This window comes from Dinoponera quadriceps, unplaced genomic scaffold (genome assembly GCF_001313825.1).
Source record: "Dinoponera quadriceps isolate SergipeBrazil2010 unplaced genomic scaffold, ASM131382v1 scaffold1425, whole genome shotgun sequence".
Classification (NCBI taxonomy): Eukaryota; Metazoa; Arthropoda; class Insecta; order Hymenoptera; family Formicidae; genus Dinoponera; species Dinoponera quadriceps.
The window spans coordinates 1,575,389-1,593,103 of record NW_014555679.1 but is presented as its reverse complement, the minus strand read 5'-3'; the positions used below and the strand labels follow the sequence as shown (position 1 = coordinate 1,593,103).

At 49.2% G+C, this 17,715-nt stretch overlaps 1 protein-coding gene across 1 annotated transcript in view; it reads left to right on the top strand.

Annotated features, from left to right (window-relative positions):
* The window catches only part of LOC106745123 (kielin/chordin-like protein), a gene marked incomplete at its 5' end in the record, with an annotated part of 128,850 nt that extends 114,349 nt beyond the window's left edge, over positions 1-14,501 (top strand). The window contains 6 exons of the mRNA XM_014620407.1: positions 5,123-5,302; positions 5,777-5,959; positions 10,230-10,576; positions 11,882-12,229; positions 12,896-13,096; positions 13,694-14,501. Of these exons, the coding sequence (XP_014475893.1) occupies positions 5,123-5,302; positions 5,777-5,959; positions 10,230-10,576; positions 11,882-12,229; positions 12,896-13,096; positions 13,694-13,942 (1,508 nt within the window). The remainder of the gene's footprint in view (positions 1-5,122; positions 5,303-5,776; positions 5,960-10,229; positions 10,577-11,881; positions 12,230-12,895; positions 13,097-13,693) is intronic.
* Between the last annotated feature and the right edge of the window lie 3,214 nt (positions 14,502-17,715).

Here is a 17,715-nt window from a genome sequence, read left to right as displayed (position 1 = left end):
GGGGGGGCGCCTCGTGTGTAATTTCCGCCATCACGACTTGTCTTACGAGCACAACTTTCGCTTATTTGGCGCTCGGTTCCGACGATATGATCCGACAATAACGCCGTCGGGAATATGTTTCCTCGGAGGAAGATTATGTTCCCGTCGCGCCGGGCGCGATTATTAATACGAAACGAGCCTTCATCAGTCATTCGTCACTGTCGAAGGAGCCAGCGGGAGGTGATCGTTGCTTCCTCATGGCCTCCCCCGATTCGTCTCGCGGGCACCACCGCGGCGCGACGCTATTTTTCGCAGGAAATTACCCACTTTCCCCTCCTCATACGCCTACGTCGTTCCGCGGGTACACCACGTGCGCGCCACGCTGAGAAATCAATCAGCGTACTCGCGCGTGAAATCGCGCGATAGATGTTACTTCGTTTCCCGAAACCACACCCCACGTCGATCGCCCACTCTCTCTCTCTCTCTCCCTCTCTCTCTCGCTGATCCCCGGTCGCTCCCCCGCGTCGCCCTCGCGTCTTATCTTTACCCTTTAAAGTTAACGTTACCGGATACTTACCGCTGTATCCAGCCCGGACATCTTTACGGCGCGATTCGCCGTCGATTTACGCGCGCCCTAGGCGCGTACCTGCTTAAGGATCGGAGTACCTAAAGTACGGAAAGGGACAGATAAGAAGGTCCGATCGATCCCACGGGCGAGAATTCCCCGTCAAGGAAAAAATCCGGGAGTTTAGAGGGAGGGGGTGGTAAGAGAACGGTCGAGGTGGAAGAGAAAGTCGACTGAATCGTCGGCGCGAGACAGATACGGCGGCTCGACCCTTCCCTCTGCGTAACGTCCTCCTCTGATGTACCACCGGTTCGTTCTTCGGTTGGACGGCCGCTCGAAATTTCTTCCGTATTTTCTGGAAGTTTACGAGCCGATGTCGATCGAGGTGCACATGTATATACACATACACGGAACGCCGACTTTTCCTGTTAAGCCTCGGGGAGCCCTTGTCGTCTCGCGATATTACCCGGATTGCGATCCACGATTCGTCCTGAGATTGGGATTTTTGGGATTTTTCGACATACACAATGAGAGACGAGCGCGAGTCCGCCGAACTTCGGGCTGAAATTAACCCCTCGACCGCATTATGGGTCAGTTAGACCCGGTGACTTGCGTTTGAAGAGTTTCGTCGCGTTGCCCGATCGTCATCCGAAAATCCTATGCAACGGGCTTAAAGCGGAAGGTCCTGTTGCGCGACCTGCTTCGTGAGTGCGAGAGCACGTTTGTTTCAAAAGGAGGAGAAAGGTCGAAATTAATTAAACCAGATGTTTAATTAACATCCGGCCACTCCGGCGAGGCTTTTACATTCCCAACTTACTCGCGGTGAGAATTTACTCTTTGTAACCCGAATCCGGACCCAATTTCCGCGCGTTTCATTCGCGCGCAGAAATTTTTCGCAACAAAAGCGCTCGATTACTGGCGGCCCGTAATAGTCGCCGCTCGCAGTTACCCGTGCCCGAGTCGCGAGAAGTGAACGCAAACGTCGTGGTGGTAGCGCCTTACCTCAAGGCGACCTTAAGAAACCGAATTGCGAGCGTTAAACCTCCCGGTGACTGCGGTACGGGGGCAATAAAATCCGCCGGATATCGCCCTCCGATCGCTGAGGGATATCACGGAGGTTTCCGCGGCCAGCCGTCTTGCTCGTGAGGAGAAGGAGATGGGGCTCTCCTTAGCCCTTCCAGTTAAAGGACCCGCCGCGGCGTAACCTTTGACCGACGTTCCCTTCAGTCACGCCGCCGAAAGCCGTCGAAAACCGAAAGGCACGTTTTATTCTCCTCTCTTTCCTCCCAGCCCCTCTCCCCTCCGCCAACCTGCCGTTTCTCGCCGGTAACGAGAACGGGACTTATCCGGGCCCGAAATCTCCGACGTGAAATTGCGAAAGCCGAGCACAAAGAAGTTGCGTGCCCCGCCGAGAGAGAAAAAAAGAGAGAGGAGAGAGAGAGAGAGAGAGAAGATCGTATCTCCTCGTTTCTGTCATGTCGACCGAAAGTCAAGGAACGAACGAATGGACGGGCAAATGTACAGACGGATGGACGGACTGGTCGTGACGCGAAATGCACTGTGAGTTCATCATACATACGACGTCCAGACTGCGGCGCGTTGCGTCGTGTCGTTGATTCATCGACCTCTCTCTCTCTTTCTCTCTCGCTGCGGAAAATGTGCGGACTCATCCGCGGTTACGAGAACGACCGCGCGATCGCCAATTTCGAGAGGCGCGCCACACGAACGGACGGACGGATAAACAACCGTTCGCGGTGATGCCGGTCGCGAAATTACAAAACGACGCTAAAAGCGTCTTTCGCAAAGGTGAAAGTGCCTTCTTCCCGAGCCGACGTGGACTTTACGAACTGCACTCTACCTGTAGTGGTGGACGACGAGCATGTGTTTTGACGTAAAAGTTTCGTAAGTGGGATTTAAGCTCTCTATTGGCTCGACGCAAAAATGATATTTCGACAGGGGGTTCGCTCGGACGGCGAACTTTTAATTAGAAGAGCAATTTATTCGCTCTTCCCCCTGGAAAAATTCTCTCCTTTAAAATCGTGTTTACGCGGGAAAGGAGATTTCTGATACCTCCTCCTCGCGCCGACGACGAGTATTTCACGCGCGAACGAACGAACTTCGGTCGCCTTTTAAATCGAGCGAGAGAGCCCCTTCGGTCTCTTCTCGCGTAAATCTCGATCCCGAGAATTTCGGAATATCGAATGTATCTCGCTTGCTTTAACGGGATGCGCCGGGGTGCGGGAACTGTCTTCTCTCGCGGATGTGCAAACCCTCGGCTCTCCCGGATCTGCACAAAGGACGGACACAAACTTCTTCCGCGCGCACCTTATACGTGTTTTCTTCCACATTTGCTTTCCGATACGCGCTGCAATATCACGTAGAGCTTTGAGAGGGACCGCCGATGTCGCTCACTCGGAGTTACAAATACATTCTCTCTCTTTCTCTCTCTCTCTCTCTCTCTGTATCTTGCGATGTTCCTTATCGTTGTGTTCCTCGCAACTTCTCGCGCAGAAAGAGAGTCAATAACAAAGCCGTACGTGTCGCAATATATATACGTCTCGATAAAGGCGACGCCCCGATAACGTATCGTACGAACTAAATCGGGGAAATCCCTTTGCACTTTCGCAAAACGACAATGTATTCTGATCGAAATCTGCACTGTATTTCGGGGAAAGGGTCACGAGGAATTTCTGTGCGGACGTTCTCGCGTGATGGGGCTGCGACAAATTCGGCGATCGGAATTTGGAACTCCAACTTCCTTGCGGCCTTTGCGGCTCCGAAGCTTTTCTGTATCGTCCGTAGAGTTTTGACTCTCCGCGGAGAATAATCTGCACGCTATTCATCAAAAGGGAGAATCCGACCGAAGCGTAATAACTCTGCGTGTACGGTTGCGTGACGTACAATGTCCGTCTGAAAGTCCCGCTTGAAAGTGCCAACGTCGGCACGGGATTCATCGGCGCGAGATCTTCTTGCTCCCGTTTCTCGTTCCTTTTACGCCTCCTCGACGTCGTCTACCATCTATACCTCTTCGAGGTTTCCGGTCCGGCATTCATCAAGCTCGCGATTTTTCTTCTGGGATCTTCCCGCAATCTCCGCGGCCGCGCGCGGACAATGCGCGCGTGTGTTCGTGTTCCTCGGGACGATCCGCCGAATAAAATAATCGATTCTCGCTGCGCCCGACAAGGATATATATCTCTTTTCATCCATCATTTAGTAATTTACATTAACCTTGAGAACAACACCCACGATCTTTTGACGCCGAAGTAACATCAAGGGTTTCTCTCAGGCCTACGTCGCGAAAAAAATTTTAAAAATCGCCGTTTCTTGTCTCTTCTGGTCTCTTGTGAATTATTAACTCTCGCAAGAAAAGGTATGGGTTATTCATCGCCTCACAAAAGGCGTTTATTTATTATATTATTATACAGGGTATCCCAGGGATCAACAGGGATTGAGGTGAACAAAAAACCCTCCACCATTTGGGAACAACATGCAAAATTTCGAGTTATTAATTAAAGAAGCCTCTATACATGGCCATTTTCAATAATCAATAACTCGAACTTAATTAATAACACGAAATTTCGCGTATTATTTGCAAAATGGTAAAGGACTTTTTTGTTCACCTCAATCCTTTTTATGCCCTCGAAAATTGTCTCTGAGTGTGTAATATTATATAACCCTGTGTAATATTTTGAAAAATATATTCTTGCTTATTGTTCCGTAGGATTTGTGTGCCCTTGTTTTCATCAAACAGAATGCATATTCACATATTTGGGCCACTTTTCTCTTCACGTCCTGTTAGTCCAGCTTCCCTTGCGAGGATTAAGTTTATTACTTTGTAGACCGCTAGACTGTCGGGAAACCAGTTATCTTTCATTGGATCAGGCTGATAATAGCAGTGGTCACATCACAGACCCGGCTTCTTTTTCGGAGTAATAAAGGAACAGAAGTGAGATGTAGCGTTTTGTACCCGTAAACGAAAGGAAACGTGTCTAGGCCTAACATGTCACTGTCAGGGTCTTAATGTCGCCGGTGTTGCATGCTCCGTGATCCTGATATCACCTGCTTACCGGCCACAGCCGGCATCTTTTTCTGTTTTTTTTCTCATAAAGCCACACATACACACGCGTGTCGCATACACCGATAGCGGATAATTACAGAGCGTTGCCTGGCGAGTTATTAATGGAATAGGGTCCGAAAGATTCATTAGGGTAGAGTAAATTGGAAGAGGCGGCTTGCAAAATTTATCTCTGAAAAATTACCGTCGCTTCCCGAAATTAGCGTGAGAGCCACGCAGCGTCGTTACCATTAATTTATATATTATCGTCGTCGACGACGTCAAGCACATCGAAGGAGAAAAGGTGAGAAGGAGGGGGGGGGGGACAGCAAGGTTGGAGCAATTTCAAGCCCGCGTTTACGACCTCCGAGGGGAATCGCAGCGGAGTGGGACGGGGCGCGCGATATCTTTCGACACGAAGCACTTTTAAACGGCGTCGTCGTTTCACGGACATATCGCCGACCGTCTCCGGGTGGAATTTCTGCTCCTGACGTTAATCCCGCCGTCGATTTTTCTGTTTCAAGGAGCCGTGCACCGAGGCGCCAAGTGCCCGCAGGACAGTGTGCCGAACGAGAGCGGCGGTTGCAAATGCGCGGATTGTTCGGTCCGTAAGTGCCGGCCGGGTCAACGACCGGTGGCGGAGAAGGGGGCATTTTCCGGCATCCCCGGCGACTGCTGTCCGAACTACAACTGCGTACCCTCAGGTAACGGAATCCAGTATAAGTGGTGGTCCGTATTTCGCGGCGGAAAATAATGTTTGTCCGGTGTAACGAACGGCGGGAAATCGGTGCTGCCGGATCGTATTATCGCGCGCGTTTCCTTTGATTAAAGCCTCACCGTTCGTTTCGGAGTTTCTGCCATCTGTCATGTGTCGATAAGCGACGCGATCGATGGCGATAACGTTGCTCTCCCGGTCGACCGTGAGAGGCGGAAACGTCATGCTCTTTGTGTAAGAACGCGCACCCTCGCTGCCGCTGGCAGGATAGCGTCGTAGATTTTAAGATCTACGTAGACTGATATTATTGTTTCTCACTTGCGTTGTTAAGTAGAACGATTTAATCACTCACGACGAAGATTAACCCGAATGCAGAGATAATGTAACATGCGCGCACATAGCCCATGTCAGGCCACCGATGGGGCGTAAGCTCGGAGTCTCCAAAATCGCGTCGATTCCGCAGATCATCACCGTGCCGAGGCAACCTGTCCGGAGGACAGTGTCCTGACGGATGACGGTGTCTGCAAATGCGTGCCGACGTGTCCGCCGCCGAAATGTCGACTTGATCAACGGCCGGTCGAGGTGCGGGCGGCCAAGCCCGAGACACCCGGTAGCTGCTGTCCTCTTCACGACTGCAGAGCCCTAGGTAATTACGGAAAGTCGTAATCGAGGCTGGCTCCTGTCAGCCGATAGGAACGCCATATATCGGTTCGATATCTCGGATCTGCTTTCTCGTTCTCTCTCTATATATGTATATCTCTTTCTCTCTCTCTCTCCCTCTCTCGTTCCTGTGCGCTCTGAGAGATACGGCCTCTCCTCTCCTCCTTCAGACGCTCGAATCGCAATCTGACGAGACAAGCTCGTTCGCCGGGCTTGTAGCTCCGGTGTATTTCAGATATCGGCACGAAGGACTTCCTGACCGATCGCAATCAACGCGTTTCCTACGGACGCGCGCACGAATGGCGCTCCATTGCCGGGAGGGAGAGAGAGAGAGACCGCGCGCGTTAAATGTGTGACGAGGAATAATGAGACGTCGAAATAGCGAGGAAACGGGAAATTATCCTCGTTTCGAGTTCACCGTGAAATTTTCCTTGGGAATTTCCAACAAGCGCGGGGAGTAACTTCGAATTCGACGATGCGGACGATAGTTGCGCGCCCCAATTCGGCGCGAAGATCGATCGACCGCACTTGGCGATTTTTGCAAGCCGCCGGAGAATTGGAGAACCGTTTCAATCGGCACGATCGCCCTGAGAAGCTCGTCCCGGGGAAAGTCTCGCGCGCGAGTTAACGGCATTGTAAATGCTAGCCGCGTAGATTGTAAGCAGAGATAATGCCCAGATGCGATATATCACCGCGCCATGCGGTTTTTAAGTTACGACGTTTAAAGTTACATCGCCGCGCCCTCGCTGCGCGGAACTTTCGATCTACCTGTTGAATTTTAATGAAGTCATTCTTATCTCGCGAAATCGCGAGCGAGCGAGACGCGCGCGTGGCTGAAACTTAATAGCGTTCCGTGTCTGTTTTAAAATTTAATAACGTTTCCACCGTGAGCGCCATAGACATCTACAAATCATGGCACTAGAAACATTATTACGGCGGAGGAAGAGGTTACTCTCTTCCGGTGTCTTAACGATATCGATTTATTATCGCCCGATTACGCTCCCGACGTTGTTACTCACCATTTTTCACCGTTCGTGGGCGAGCGACGACGCTCGCAACGACGCTTCGAGCCGCAGGCAAGAAATTTTCACTTGTACGAAAGAAATATTATATTGTACGTATATAACCAATTATATCCTTCTTTCTACTTATAGTAAATATTTGCCAAGGAGAGTATTAGAGTAACCATTTTACTTAAATCAAGTAAATATTACTTGAACGGTAGCGCTTTTTTCAATGCGTATGTGGGAAAACTTGAGAGAATTTCTATACGGGATATATTTTGTCGAACGGCCTTTCGGTCAATTATGTATTCAGAGGTCCGGGATATCGCAGCGCGACCTGCCCTTCTATTAGATTGCCGACAATTAAATACCCTTTTACATCACACAGTAAATTCGCTTTTGCTCTGTGTGTATGTGCGCGTGCGCGCGCGCGCGCAGAGCGGTGTTTAAACAGCCTGCGCGACAGTTAAACAACATTCTATCTTGTTAACAATATTCATTACCGCCGTAGTTCGCATTATCGGTCACGCATACACGGTTGATGCCTCATCTAATTAATACGCTTTTCGTCGGCAAGTACACACAATAATAAATATTGACGTAAACCCCGATGCCAGGCTACGGTAAATAGCGATACGGGCTTCGGATTAAACCGTCCGGAGAAATGTCCTCTTCCCTCTCTCTCTCTCTCTCTCTCTCTCTCTCTCTCTCTCTCTATCTCTCTCTTTCCTCCTCTCTCTCTAGTTTTTGTTGCGAGAGCGTCTAAAACGGCATTAATCGCAAAAACAAATATTTTGCGACCGATTTGCCGGTCCAGTCGAAGCTGTTAACGATATTTGCGATCGATGCGCGCCGCGAACGTTCCGCTCTCATCCGGTTAATTATTTTTCCCCTGATCTTTGCTCCCACCACCACGCGTCCCCCTCGCCGAGTGGAGTATTGATTCGAATGTGACTTTTTGCGTGGTTTTTTTACAAAGTTAGGTAGAGAGAAAAAGAGAGAGAGAGAGACTTGTTGCCCATCTCTCGTGTACGTTCTACGATTCTTCATTTAACGCGCCTCTCCCGCCCTCGTCGGACCTTTATTTTCTCTATTTTTCTCTCTCTCTCTCTCTCTCTCTCTCTCTCTTTCTCTCTCTCTCTGCCTGTCTCGCGTGCGCGCTGAGATTATACCTTTAATATTTTCTACAAAGCGCCCTTGTTATTGCCCTCAATTTGGCCGTCGATAGCGTCCCCTCGTCGGTCGTAGTGCGGATTACAAAGAGTAATGAAACATCCCGAATAATGAAACGGAGAATAAGAAGAAAAAAAACTGCCCTCGCGTAACATAAAGGAACACGACGCCGGCTTTCCATATTTCTTACAAAAGCTTGCAAATTTTGCTCCTTCCGGCGGCGTGCTCCATGTGTGAACGGCGGGAAAACGAATTACGCGAAGGGACCGCTAACAATCATCAGCGACCGGCGTATTTAATAAAAAAAAAAAATCCCGTAAATTCTCCCTCTCTTTCTCTCTTTCTTTCGTTCTCTCTTTCAACACGCACGTATGTCCGCACGTGTGCCGCGACAAGGAAATAATGGGCACCGCGGACGGAGCCAGCGGAAGCTCGCGAAAATTGTTTTTGCTTCTGCGCCGATTTTTCACGGGAATGTGCCACTTTAAAGTTCGGGTAGGTGTTATGAATGAACGCTCGTAAATGAAACATCCGGGAATAGATCGCGCATCGCCAACCGCCCGATCCATGTTTCTTTCATGATTCCGGGAGCTACGTGCTAAAGTCGACGCTTAAAGCGTCTCGTAATAATTGAAGGCCTCGTGGGACGATGACGCGCGTATCAGTGAAAGTCGGACGCGGCTCTCGGTCCGGTATCTGCAGCATCGGACGATGGTACGAAAATATTGATTATTATATAAATTATAAATAGGGACAGGTCGTAATGTACCACCTTCTCCTCCACGGATCATCTTATGAAATTGTTTACATTTTCTCTCTCTTACGTGATGACGAGATCATTTCTCATCAGCGTGGCGACTGGCGAAAGAAAAGCAGCGCGCCTGTATGGCGCGCTGTCTCATGCAGAAAAGATCAGCGCTCAAGGGTTTACTACCCAACTAGAGTGTACTTCGGCATGTAAATTTTACGTGCTAGCTTGTGTAAAGAGAAAAAAGAGAGAGAGAGAGAGAGAGTGGGAAGGGAGGAAGGAAGAGGACGAAGAAGGGGACAGAAAGGGAGGCAAAGCGCGCAAATAAAAGCGCTCTAAGCGATATACGACACCCGCGTGAATAGCGTAGTCATCGCGGGGAGCTTAATCGTCGGGTTTTACATCAAAAACGCTCGACAGCTTTAATGGCAGCGATACGATCCCGGTCGCCCGGTATAACGAAATAATGTCGCGGTTAATCAGATTTTCGCGAGTTATTAACGGCCGAGGCGTAAGAGGACGCGACGGCGACTGCGAGTTTATGTCTGTGTGTTTTGCGTGTGTGTACGTGTGCGTTGAGGGGACTATGAATATTAAGCGGGAGAGATTGCAAATCTTCATGAGATTCTGCAATTTCCGCCGCTTTGATGATTACCGGAGCGCTTGTCGTCTCTGGAAAATCACCGAATAATGACTTGATCGCTGAAGAGCGCGCTCGATTATACGCGTTCGTAATCTCGTATGCATAATTAGCGACTGTTTCGCTAATAACGCGAGTCGTCGTCGTCGTCGTCGTAGCCGAGCCTCGAGCTCGGGCACGAGCTTGTAAAATTCGCCGGCTGAATTGGAGCGACTTGTTAAAAATGTGATTGGAGTTTGCGCGAGGTTGCGATTTTTCTCAGGACGGCCGAGCGAACGAGTGAGCGAGGTCGCGTAAGCAGAACGCGCGTACGCGACGTCGAAAAATCCGTCGCAACAATTTTATGCAAGAGTTCGCAAACTCCAGGAACACTGAGGCACTCGCCCAAGTTTTCCTCGTTCGCTTACAAAACTACCATATTTGGGTTAGCGACGCTTCGCCGGTTACGCCGTGAGTTATTTATAAACCGTCCTCGAGCAATATTCTTCGATGTATGTGTGTGTGTAGATATACCCTTTTTAGAGTTTATCGGAGAGCACTGTGAGAGACTCTTAATGGATCCGGAATTGCGGTTGAGAAATCGTCACATCGTTCACGCGAGCGAGAATGTCTTTCTTCTCCCTCTTTCTCTCTTTTTTCTCCTTTTCTCAAGTTCCTTTGTCTCACCACCCCGTCGTTCATCCTCTCGCAGATCCGATTTCCTGGGCGAAGCCGGAGGAGAAGCCGCAGAACTGCCTGCACGAGGGCGTCTCGAGGAAACTCGGCGAGGAGTGGAAGCAGAGCGACTGCATCACTTGCACTTGCAACGAGGACGGCACCGCGTCCTGCCAGACTACCATGTGCAAGTCCTGCGAGAACGCGATACCGCCCGACCCCGGCGAGTGCTGTCCCCATTGCCCGCCGCCGACGAACGCGACCGTCTTCGGTCGCTTCGACGAGTCCTGCAAGACGTCCTTGGACGACTGCAAGATGAAGTGTTACCACGGCTTCCGCACGGACAAGAATAACTGCCCGATGTGCGAGTGCGCCGACGATCTGGTGAGAATTGCTGATCGCGAGCGTCGTAAACCGTCGGTTCTTATTTTACAGCGGAGTTCTCGGCTATTAAATATATTATCTGCATCAGCATATATAGCTAGGCTATGCGCGATTTATCGCCAATTATTAGCATCTTATAATCCTTGGCGTATCAGAATTGATATCGGAATTCGTTTCGGGCCCTGTTTTAGTTTTTTGGTCTCTTCTTCGAGCAATTTTCATCGTTTTTAAGAATTGAGATTTCTTGGCTTTTGTTCTTTCTTAGAGATCTTCCAAACAACAAAGAGCTTCGCTTTTTTTTTTATTATGAAATGAGTTAATCCTTTAATCTAATCAACATCACGATAGTGTTGTGGGTTAAACATCTTCGGGGCTGAGAGAGTTGGACTTCTCTACCGCGCGACTTTTATCGCGGACATTCCTCCCAAACTCCCACAGTTTCTCAGATACTTCCCCTATTATTAAAGTAGTTGTAGTACAAAATGACTTTTTCAAGAATTCGTTGAAACTCGGGCTACATAGTGATTTAAATATGACCTGATTATTTGGAAGCTGAGATATTCGTAACTGAAGATGACACTTTTTACACACGGAAAAAAGTGTTGTTGTATTAACCGGAAAGAGCACAACCGGATGCGTTTCGGTCGAAGGAAACAGAATTTCTGATTCTTATGGCCCCGATGTGGCTCTTGTAAGCCGTCTTTAACTACGAAACACCATCTCAGCTTTCGGATGCTCACCTCATTTTCTAATTGCGCCAATAATTCGAGCATATTTAAATCAGTATATAGCGTAAGTTCCAACGAATCCTTACAAGAGTCACATTGTGCTGCGACTACCTTAATAGCGCATCACGCACGGAAATGCAATACTCTGAGATATTAGGGGGACGCGTACGAGGCGGGGGGTGACCGGCAATGCGATACGATGTACAAGATCCGTTCCGGTTCTGACTGACGATTACCCGCGACGACAATGCGGCCCGCCACCCTCGTAACATCGTCTCTCTCCTCGTGCCCGAAACCGCTATCAGCCCTCCCTACTCTCGAGGACGCGAGCGTCCGTCGCCAAGGCCCGTACATAGATTCGCCGCAGAAGGCGCGACTCAACGCCGGCGAGGAGGAACCGCGCGCAGTTTCCCTTATCTGAAACACCATACCTGTAGCCCGGAGAAGATTTCTTCGCGGGACTATCGTCGTGCCCGACGAAGTTCCCGGATAAGGGACATTCCGGCGGTCTCTCCCTCCCCTCGTCTTCTATCTCGCGAACGGTGGCGAACTTCCTCTCTCACTCTCTCATCCGCAGGAGGTCGAGACCGCGCCGGATGTGCTGCCCGAGGATTATAAAGTTTGCCCGGAGCTGCCGCATTGTGGACTCAACTGCGACCTCGTCAAGGACGAGGACGGCTGCTCGGTGTGCGCATGTCAGACGCGTTATCCTACGAACGATACCGGCCTGACGACGAGCGGCAACGACAAACGACGGGTCTGTCCGGAGGTCAAGTGCGACCTCCATTGCGAACGTGGCCTCGTCATGGACGAGAACGACTGCACCTTCTGCGAGTGCAAGCCACCCACCGCCGGCTGCCCGCCGCTCGTCGGATGCAGGAAGCGCTGTAGCTTCGGCTACAAGACGAACAAGCGCGGCTGTCCGGTGAGTGCCCGAGTCTGGGGATCGCGCGAATTGTGTTCGGAGTGAATGTGTTTCTCGAGTCGAAATATAAATCTCTTCGGTTTTCACCGGGGCGACTCGTCGCTCAGAGAGATCGGGCTGTGATGCCGCAACACCCGGCGTTATTTGCTTATTTTTCCTTTTATCTGCCCATCGATTCACGGGGAATTACCAGCATCGAGCATAATTGTACATATCATTCGAGAGAAGATGAATATACATGCAGATATGTCGTAAAGATAATGTTTAAGATAAATCGCAAATTTGTTACAATGACAATTTCGAATGAAGAATGAAAGTCAACTATGCTACTAAAATTATTTGCAAATAAACGTGTGATCGATCGGTTCGTTCAGATTTATCGTAAGCAGCTCGGTGCGCTTTTACATGAGATACTTTCTAAAAAACTCAGAGGGAATATTAAATGCACAAGTGCCTTCAATAATTCGATTATGAAGCTGTCCGGGAGATAATAAAAAGTCAAAGAAAAAGATGGGTTACATCGTACATTACTGAGCGAGGGATATGTTATTTTCACGTATACACCGATTTTTCCGAACGAATTTAAGTTTCAATCCACAGTGCGTAATAATCACTGGGATATCTCGCGACGAGACATCTATAAATCTGCGTCCCTCTCGTTGGCAGATTTGCCGCTGTCGCGCTTCGTGCATGGACCATTTGAACGAGACCCACGCGGAGGGATCGACCTGGTACCCAAACAGCTGCACCACGTGCACTTGTGAGACCGGCGGCAGGCTCAATTGCAAGGAGACCATCTGCTCGGTCGCCTGCAGTAATCCACTGCCGCCGAAACCGGGCACTTGTTGCCCCATGTGCCCGATTACGGTGAGTTTTCGCGCAAATGATCTTTGATACGTTTACGAACACCCGCGATATTATATATTTCTCTGAATCTTCTGAACACTATTATAGTCAGAAGTCGACTGACGCGGAACTCGGAAATACCATCGATTAAATCAAGTTGAAGGATTAATCGGTTATATTGAAAGGGAACAAGTAAATTCCCCTTTTGTTCCGAGATCTCTAAAGACAGAAATAAAAGTCACGTAGTTACAGTCATTTTCATTTACAGTCGTTTAGACGAAAGAAACTCCAAAATGAAAATGGGGTCGAGCGAACTCCAATGCACCAATAAACTCTGATGAACTCTAAAACACCGGGTTAATATGTACACGCGCGATCTTCCTCCGCGAATTGACCGTTAAACAACGAGAAATAGAGTTCAAGCCGTATTTCGGGGCGAATTTCCGTCCGAGAGTCGTTTCAAATCCTGTCCGCTCGAGCTGCATCCGTTGAACCGTCTCGAGACCGAGTTTAGGCGGAGTTACCTCGACCGCTGCTCGAATTCGACAGGTAGCTCTCTGCCACCTGTCGAAAACAGGACAGAGCAAGTTGAACATTGCTGCGAACCCATTGTTGCAGACGACCACGAAGGAGAACGAGAGCAGCGGCGGCCAGTCCGCGCGGGGCTGGGGCACCGTGCCGATCACCCTGATCGTCGTGCTCGCGCTGCTCTGCCTGCTGCTGATCATCCACATCGTGCGCAGCCGATTCCGCGGCCGTCTGTCGCCGTCGGAAGCGTCGTACGCGTCGTACCCGCCGCAGTATTACAAGTGCGTGCCCGCGTACGACACTCCGGTGCATCGGAACGAGAAGATCGTACCTCTGTAAAAGACTGGTGGTGCTGAGCAAAAAAAGAAGAAGCCCAAAGAGAGCGGGCCGCCCGGGCGGTAATCGCGACGACTCTCTCGACGACGCGCGCGCGACGGACCACCGGCATCATCACCACCGTCGAGAAACGAACGAACGGTTCGCCAGACTATTTTATACGCGATCGCCGATCCACACCCGGCGATCTAAAACTACCCTCGCGACGTCCGTGCTCATCACACACGCGATTTATTAATTCTTAAACGATGCGTTCGAAAGTGGCCCCGATCCTGCGAGGAATCGCGAGTATCTTGAGTGTGCGCGCATGTGTACAGAATTACTCGTCGTCCGCATTACCAGCTACGAGGAAACGTTTAAGAGTTAATAACAGCGGATGATTTACAGTCCGCCGATTGCTTCGCGCGGAGAGAACGGCTGCCATCAGCGCGACACGCGCGCGCGTAAAAACGCGCGTTAACGTGTCTCGCTAGTTCAAGCGACGAACAATGCGGACGCGCGAGCGCGGAACCGAGCGTCGCATTACGACACGCGCGCGCGATATGAGAGCCTTCTCTCTCTCTCTCTCTCNCTCTCTCTCTCTCTCTCTCTCTCTCTCTCTCTCTCTCTCTCTCTCTCTCTCTCTCTCTCTTTCCTTTCTTTTCTCTTTCTTTCTCTCAAACTTTGGATACGGTTGAAGATAATTTCCCGTAGATTCAGGATTAATCCATGAGTGGCGAGAGTGTCGCGAATTTCGATGTGAAAGAGAGATAGAGAAAAAGTGAGAAAGAGAGAGAGAGAGAGAGAGGGAGAGAGAGAGTGTGTGTGTGTGTGAGAGAGAGAGAGAGAGAGAGAAGCGCGAGAGAAAGAACCGCCAATCCGCACCAAACTCATACACACATTTTGAGCCGAGGCCCCCCCCTTCCTCTCGTATACCTTAACTTAAATATTGTGTAACCTGTAAATTATAATATAATTAAACGTAGCGCGCGTAATCTTACGGTTAATATAATATAGGTAAATGTTATTAATGTTAACCCACTCCTCCTTCCCGCCTCCCTCTCCGCCATCGTAGGTCTCTAAATTAAATGGGAAAAATCAAACGGAGGTAAGTCTTGACCTAGTAGTATTAGTTCCCTTGATCTCTGGACCATCATTATCATCTCGCATTGTACGTCGATGATGCGCGTTTATACGAGGCGAGAAGCATGTTATTTCGTTTTTTTTCTTTCTTCCGGCTTCCTTCCCTGAGGACGTTTAGATTCGCGGACGGCGATTCGACGCGATCGACCGAGGAGCGCACACCCTCCCCTCGAAACTTAAAGAGATACTTTTTATCCGTTATTTATATTCCCCTATTTCGACGGTGTTATTATTAGACTCGATCACCGCGGCACGTCGTTACGCGCAGCTCCGGTTTACGATGCCCGTAATCGGGCACGTATATTCGTTCACTGCGTTCTTCGTTTCCTCTTCTGCTTTCTCAGCTCGGTGTTAATAAAAGCGCAGCTTTACGAGATTCCCCGATCAAACTGCGGACTTATTTGTAGACCGACCTGCCGCGTGTGTGACTCGTGAGAACAAGTTCGTAGACTTAATTCACGTTAGGCTTAGCCGTTAACTGCTGTGTTATTAGACTGTTCCTATGTTCTGTCTTTTTATTATTAATACAAGAAAGCCCCCTTTCTGTATCTCTNTATGGGGTGTGTTATCTGATTTTTTGAGACAAATCCGAGTATTCCGATTAGATTCTACGTTGCCTTTGGAGACCTTATATGGTAAGTATATAAGTGCGAGTTTTACCACCAAAAGACTAAAAGATTATTGTTACACGACGCGTTTTCATATTAAAAGGAAGAAAGGGAATTTTTTTTTTATAATATTCCTACAAATTACTTTTATCGTCTTCTCTTTCTTCGTTAAAACCGTTGCAAGAGCAGTTTGATCGCTAGAATGAAAAGCATGATATCGAAAGCCGTTTTTGTACCTGCAATACGTGCATGATCAATCTTTCTCTGCACTGAAAAATACCCGATGATACCTGATCGGGTCCAATTAAATCCAATTAAAAAGTAACAAACGGATATATATATATATATATATATATATATATCCGAGGAATTCCTTAATTTGCGTTGTAATCGCGGAACGAGGACGCCGACGGCTGCCGATCTGTCGTCGTCCATCGATGTGTGATGCGGGCCCCGATCGTGGGCCGCGACTCGCGCCGCGAAAGAAGGAGATATCTGCACACACAGAGCCACACGCATGTACATATATATCGTGAAAAGAGAGTTTTTAGATTAAGATGAGCGCAACGACGCGAATGAAACCTCCTCTTCAGAAGTCCGTCGCGCGTCGCACGCTCGATTTTGAGGATCGCGCTGCTCGGCGGAAATAACGGTGCGCGCGGATCACGATTTACGTATATATATATACAGGGTGTTTCATAGGTCGTCAAGCTGTGAGAGCATGTTCTATTCACCGTAAAGATGGAAGAAAGTCATAAAGTCAGTCCGAGAAAGCTTCCTCTGCAAGTTAGAAACGCTTTTATTATTTAAACACATACGACGTGCCTCGCATCGACGCGAGGCATGCACTGACGCAGATAGAAATCAGTCCCAGCAATGTCTTCAGTGAGGTGTTCTCACCGTTGTCTGTTGTAAGTAAAAAGTGTCCGTAATTTGTAAAGAAAGCGTTCACGGGCTCACGTTTCCATATGACTTCCTTTCGTCTTTACAGCGAGTAGAATATGTTTCTAGTTTGGCGACCTGAAACATCCTGTACATACACACCTCCACACGAATCCACAACTCCTCGGTTGCTTGTACATACGCGCCCGGAAGTTCGTTCTCTCTCTCTCTCTCTCTCTCTCTCTTTCTCTCTCTCTCCGGCGGCGAAATTCTCGGGTGGTGAACCCGAATTATTTTCGGACGTACCAAACGTAACGTCGCACGCTTGAATAGACGCACCCCTGTTCGTATATACTTCATATCGCGGTGACGAGCGTGTGTTCGCGCGCGCGTACTGAGATGAGACATAACGCGACATCACGGGCAACGTGAGACGCGGAACGTGGGAAGAAGGGGACGCGCTCTCGGATGGAAGAAGGACGACGGGAGACATCGAGAGATATCGAACGACCGAGTGGAGGAGATCGTTGGAAACCGTCGTCGCGAAAAGATTCGCGCGATTCACAACGGACGAGAGAGAAGTCGCTTCGAGCGATCGTCCTCGAGCACTTCGGGTATGACGACGCCACCGTCACGAAACGAACCATACATATCCATGTGCTTGTACACATACGCACGTAGCTCGTCTTCTTCCCCCCCCCCCTCTTTCCCGCCCCTCGAGGCCCAGTAATTAAAAACACATACATATATTTTTTCAATGTGACACTCTTGTCTTTACATATCTCTCTCGTGTGTAACCGTGGTAGCCTATATATTAGACTTATTTATACGTTACACTACACGTGTAATCGCACGTGCGTGCGTGCGTGCGTACAGTCGGCAGATTAAGGGCTCAGACACAACGGAAGGAACAAGTAACAAAGAATTGAATACAGGGGATTGGGAACGGGGAATTAAATTTCGACATATTGGACAACTGTGCTTCAATCTGCAATAAAGGAATAGGGAGCCAGGATTCGGGGGACACTGTCGAAATTCTATTCCTTGTAACTTGTGTGCCTATAGTGCCTAGAAGTTAACTGACAACCTTCAAAATATGTAATGGCTATCAATGTACGAATGAAGATCGGTCGATCAGAGTTAATCGATAATTAGAATCAAGAA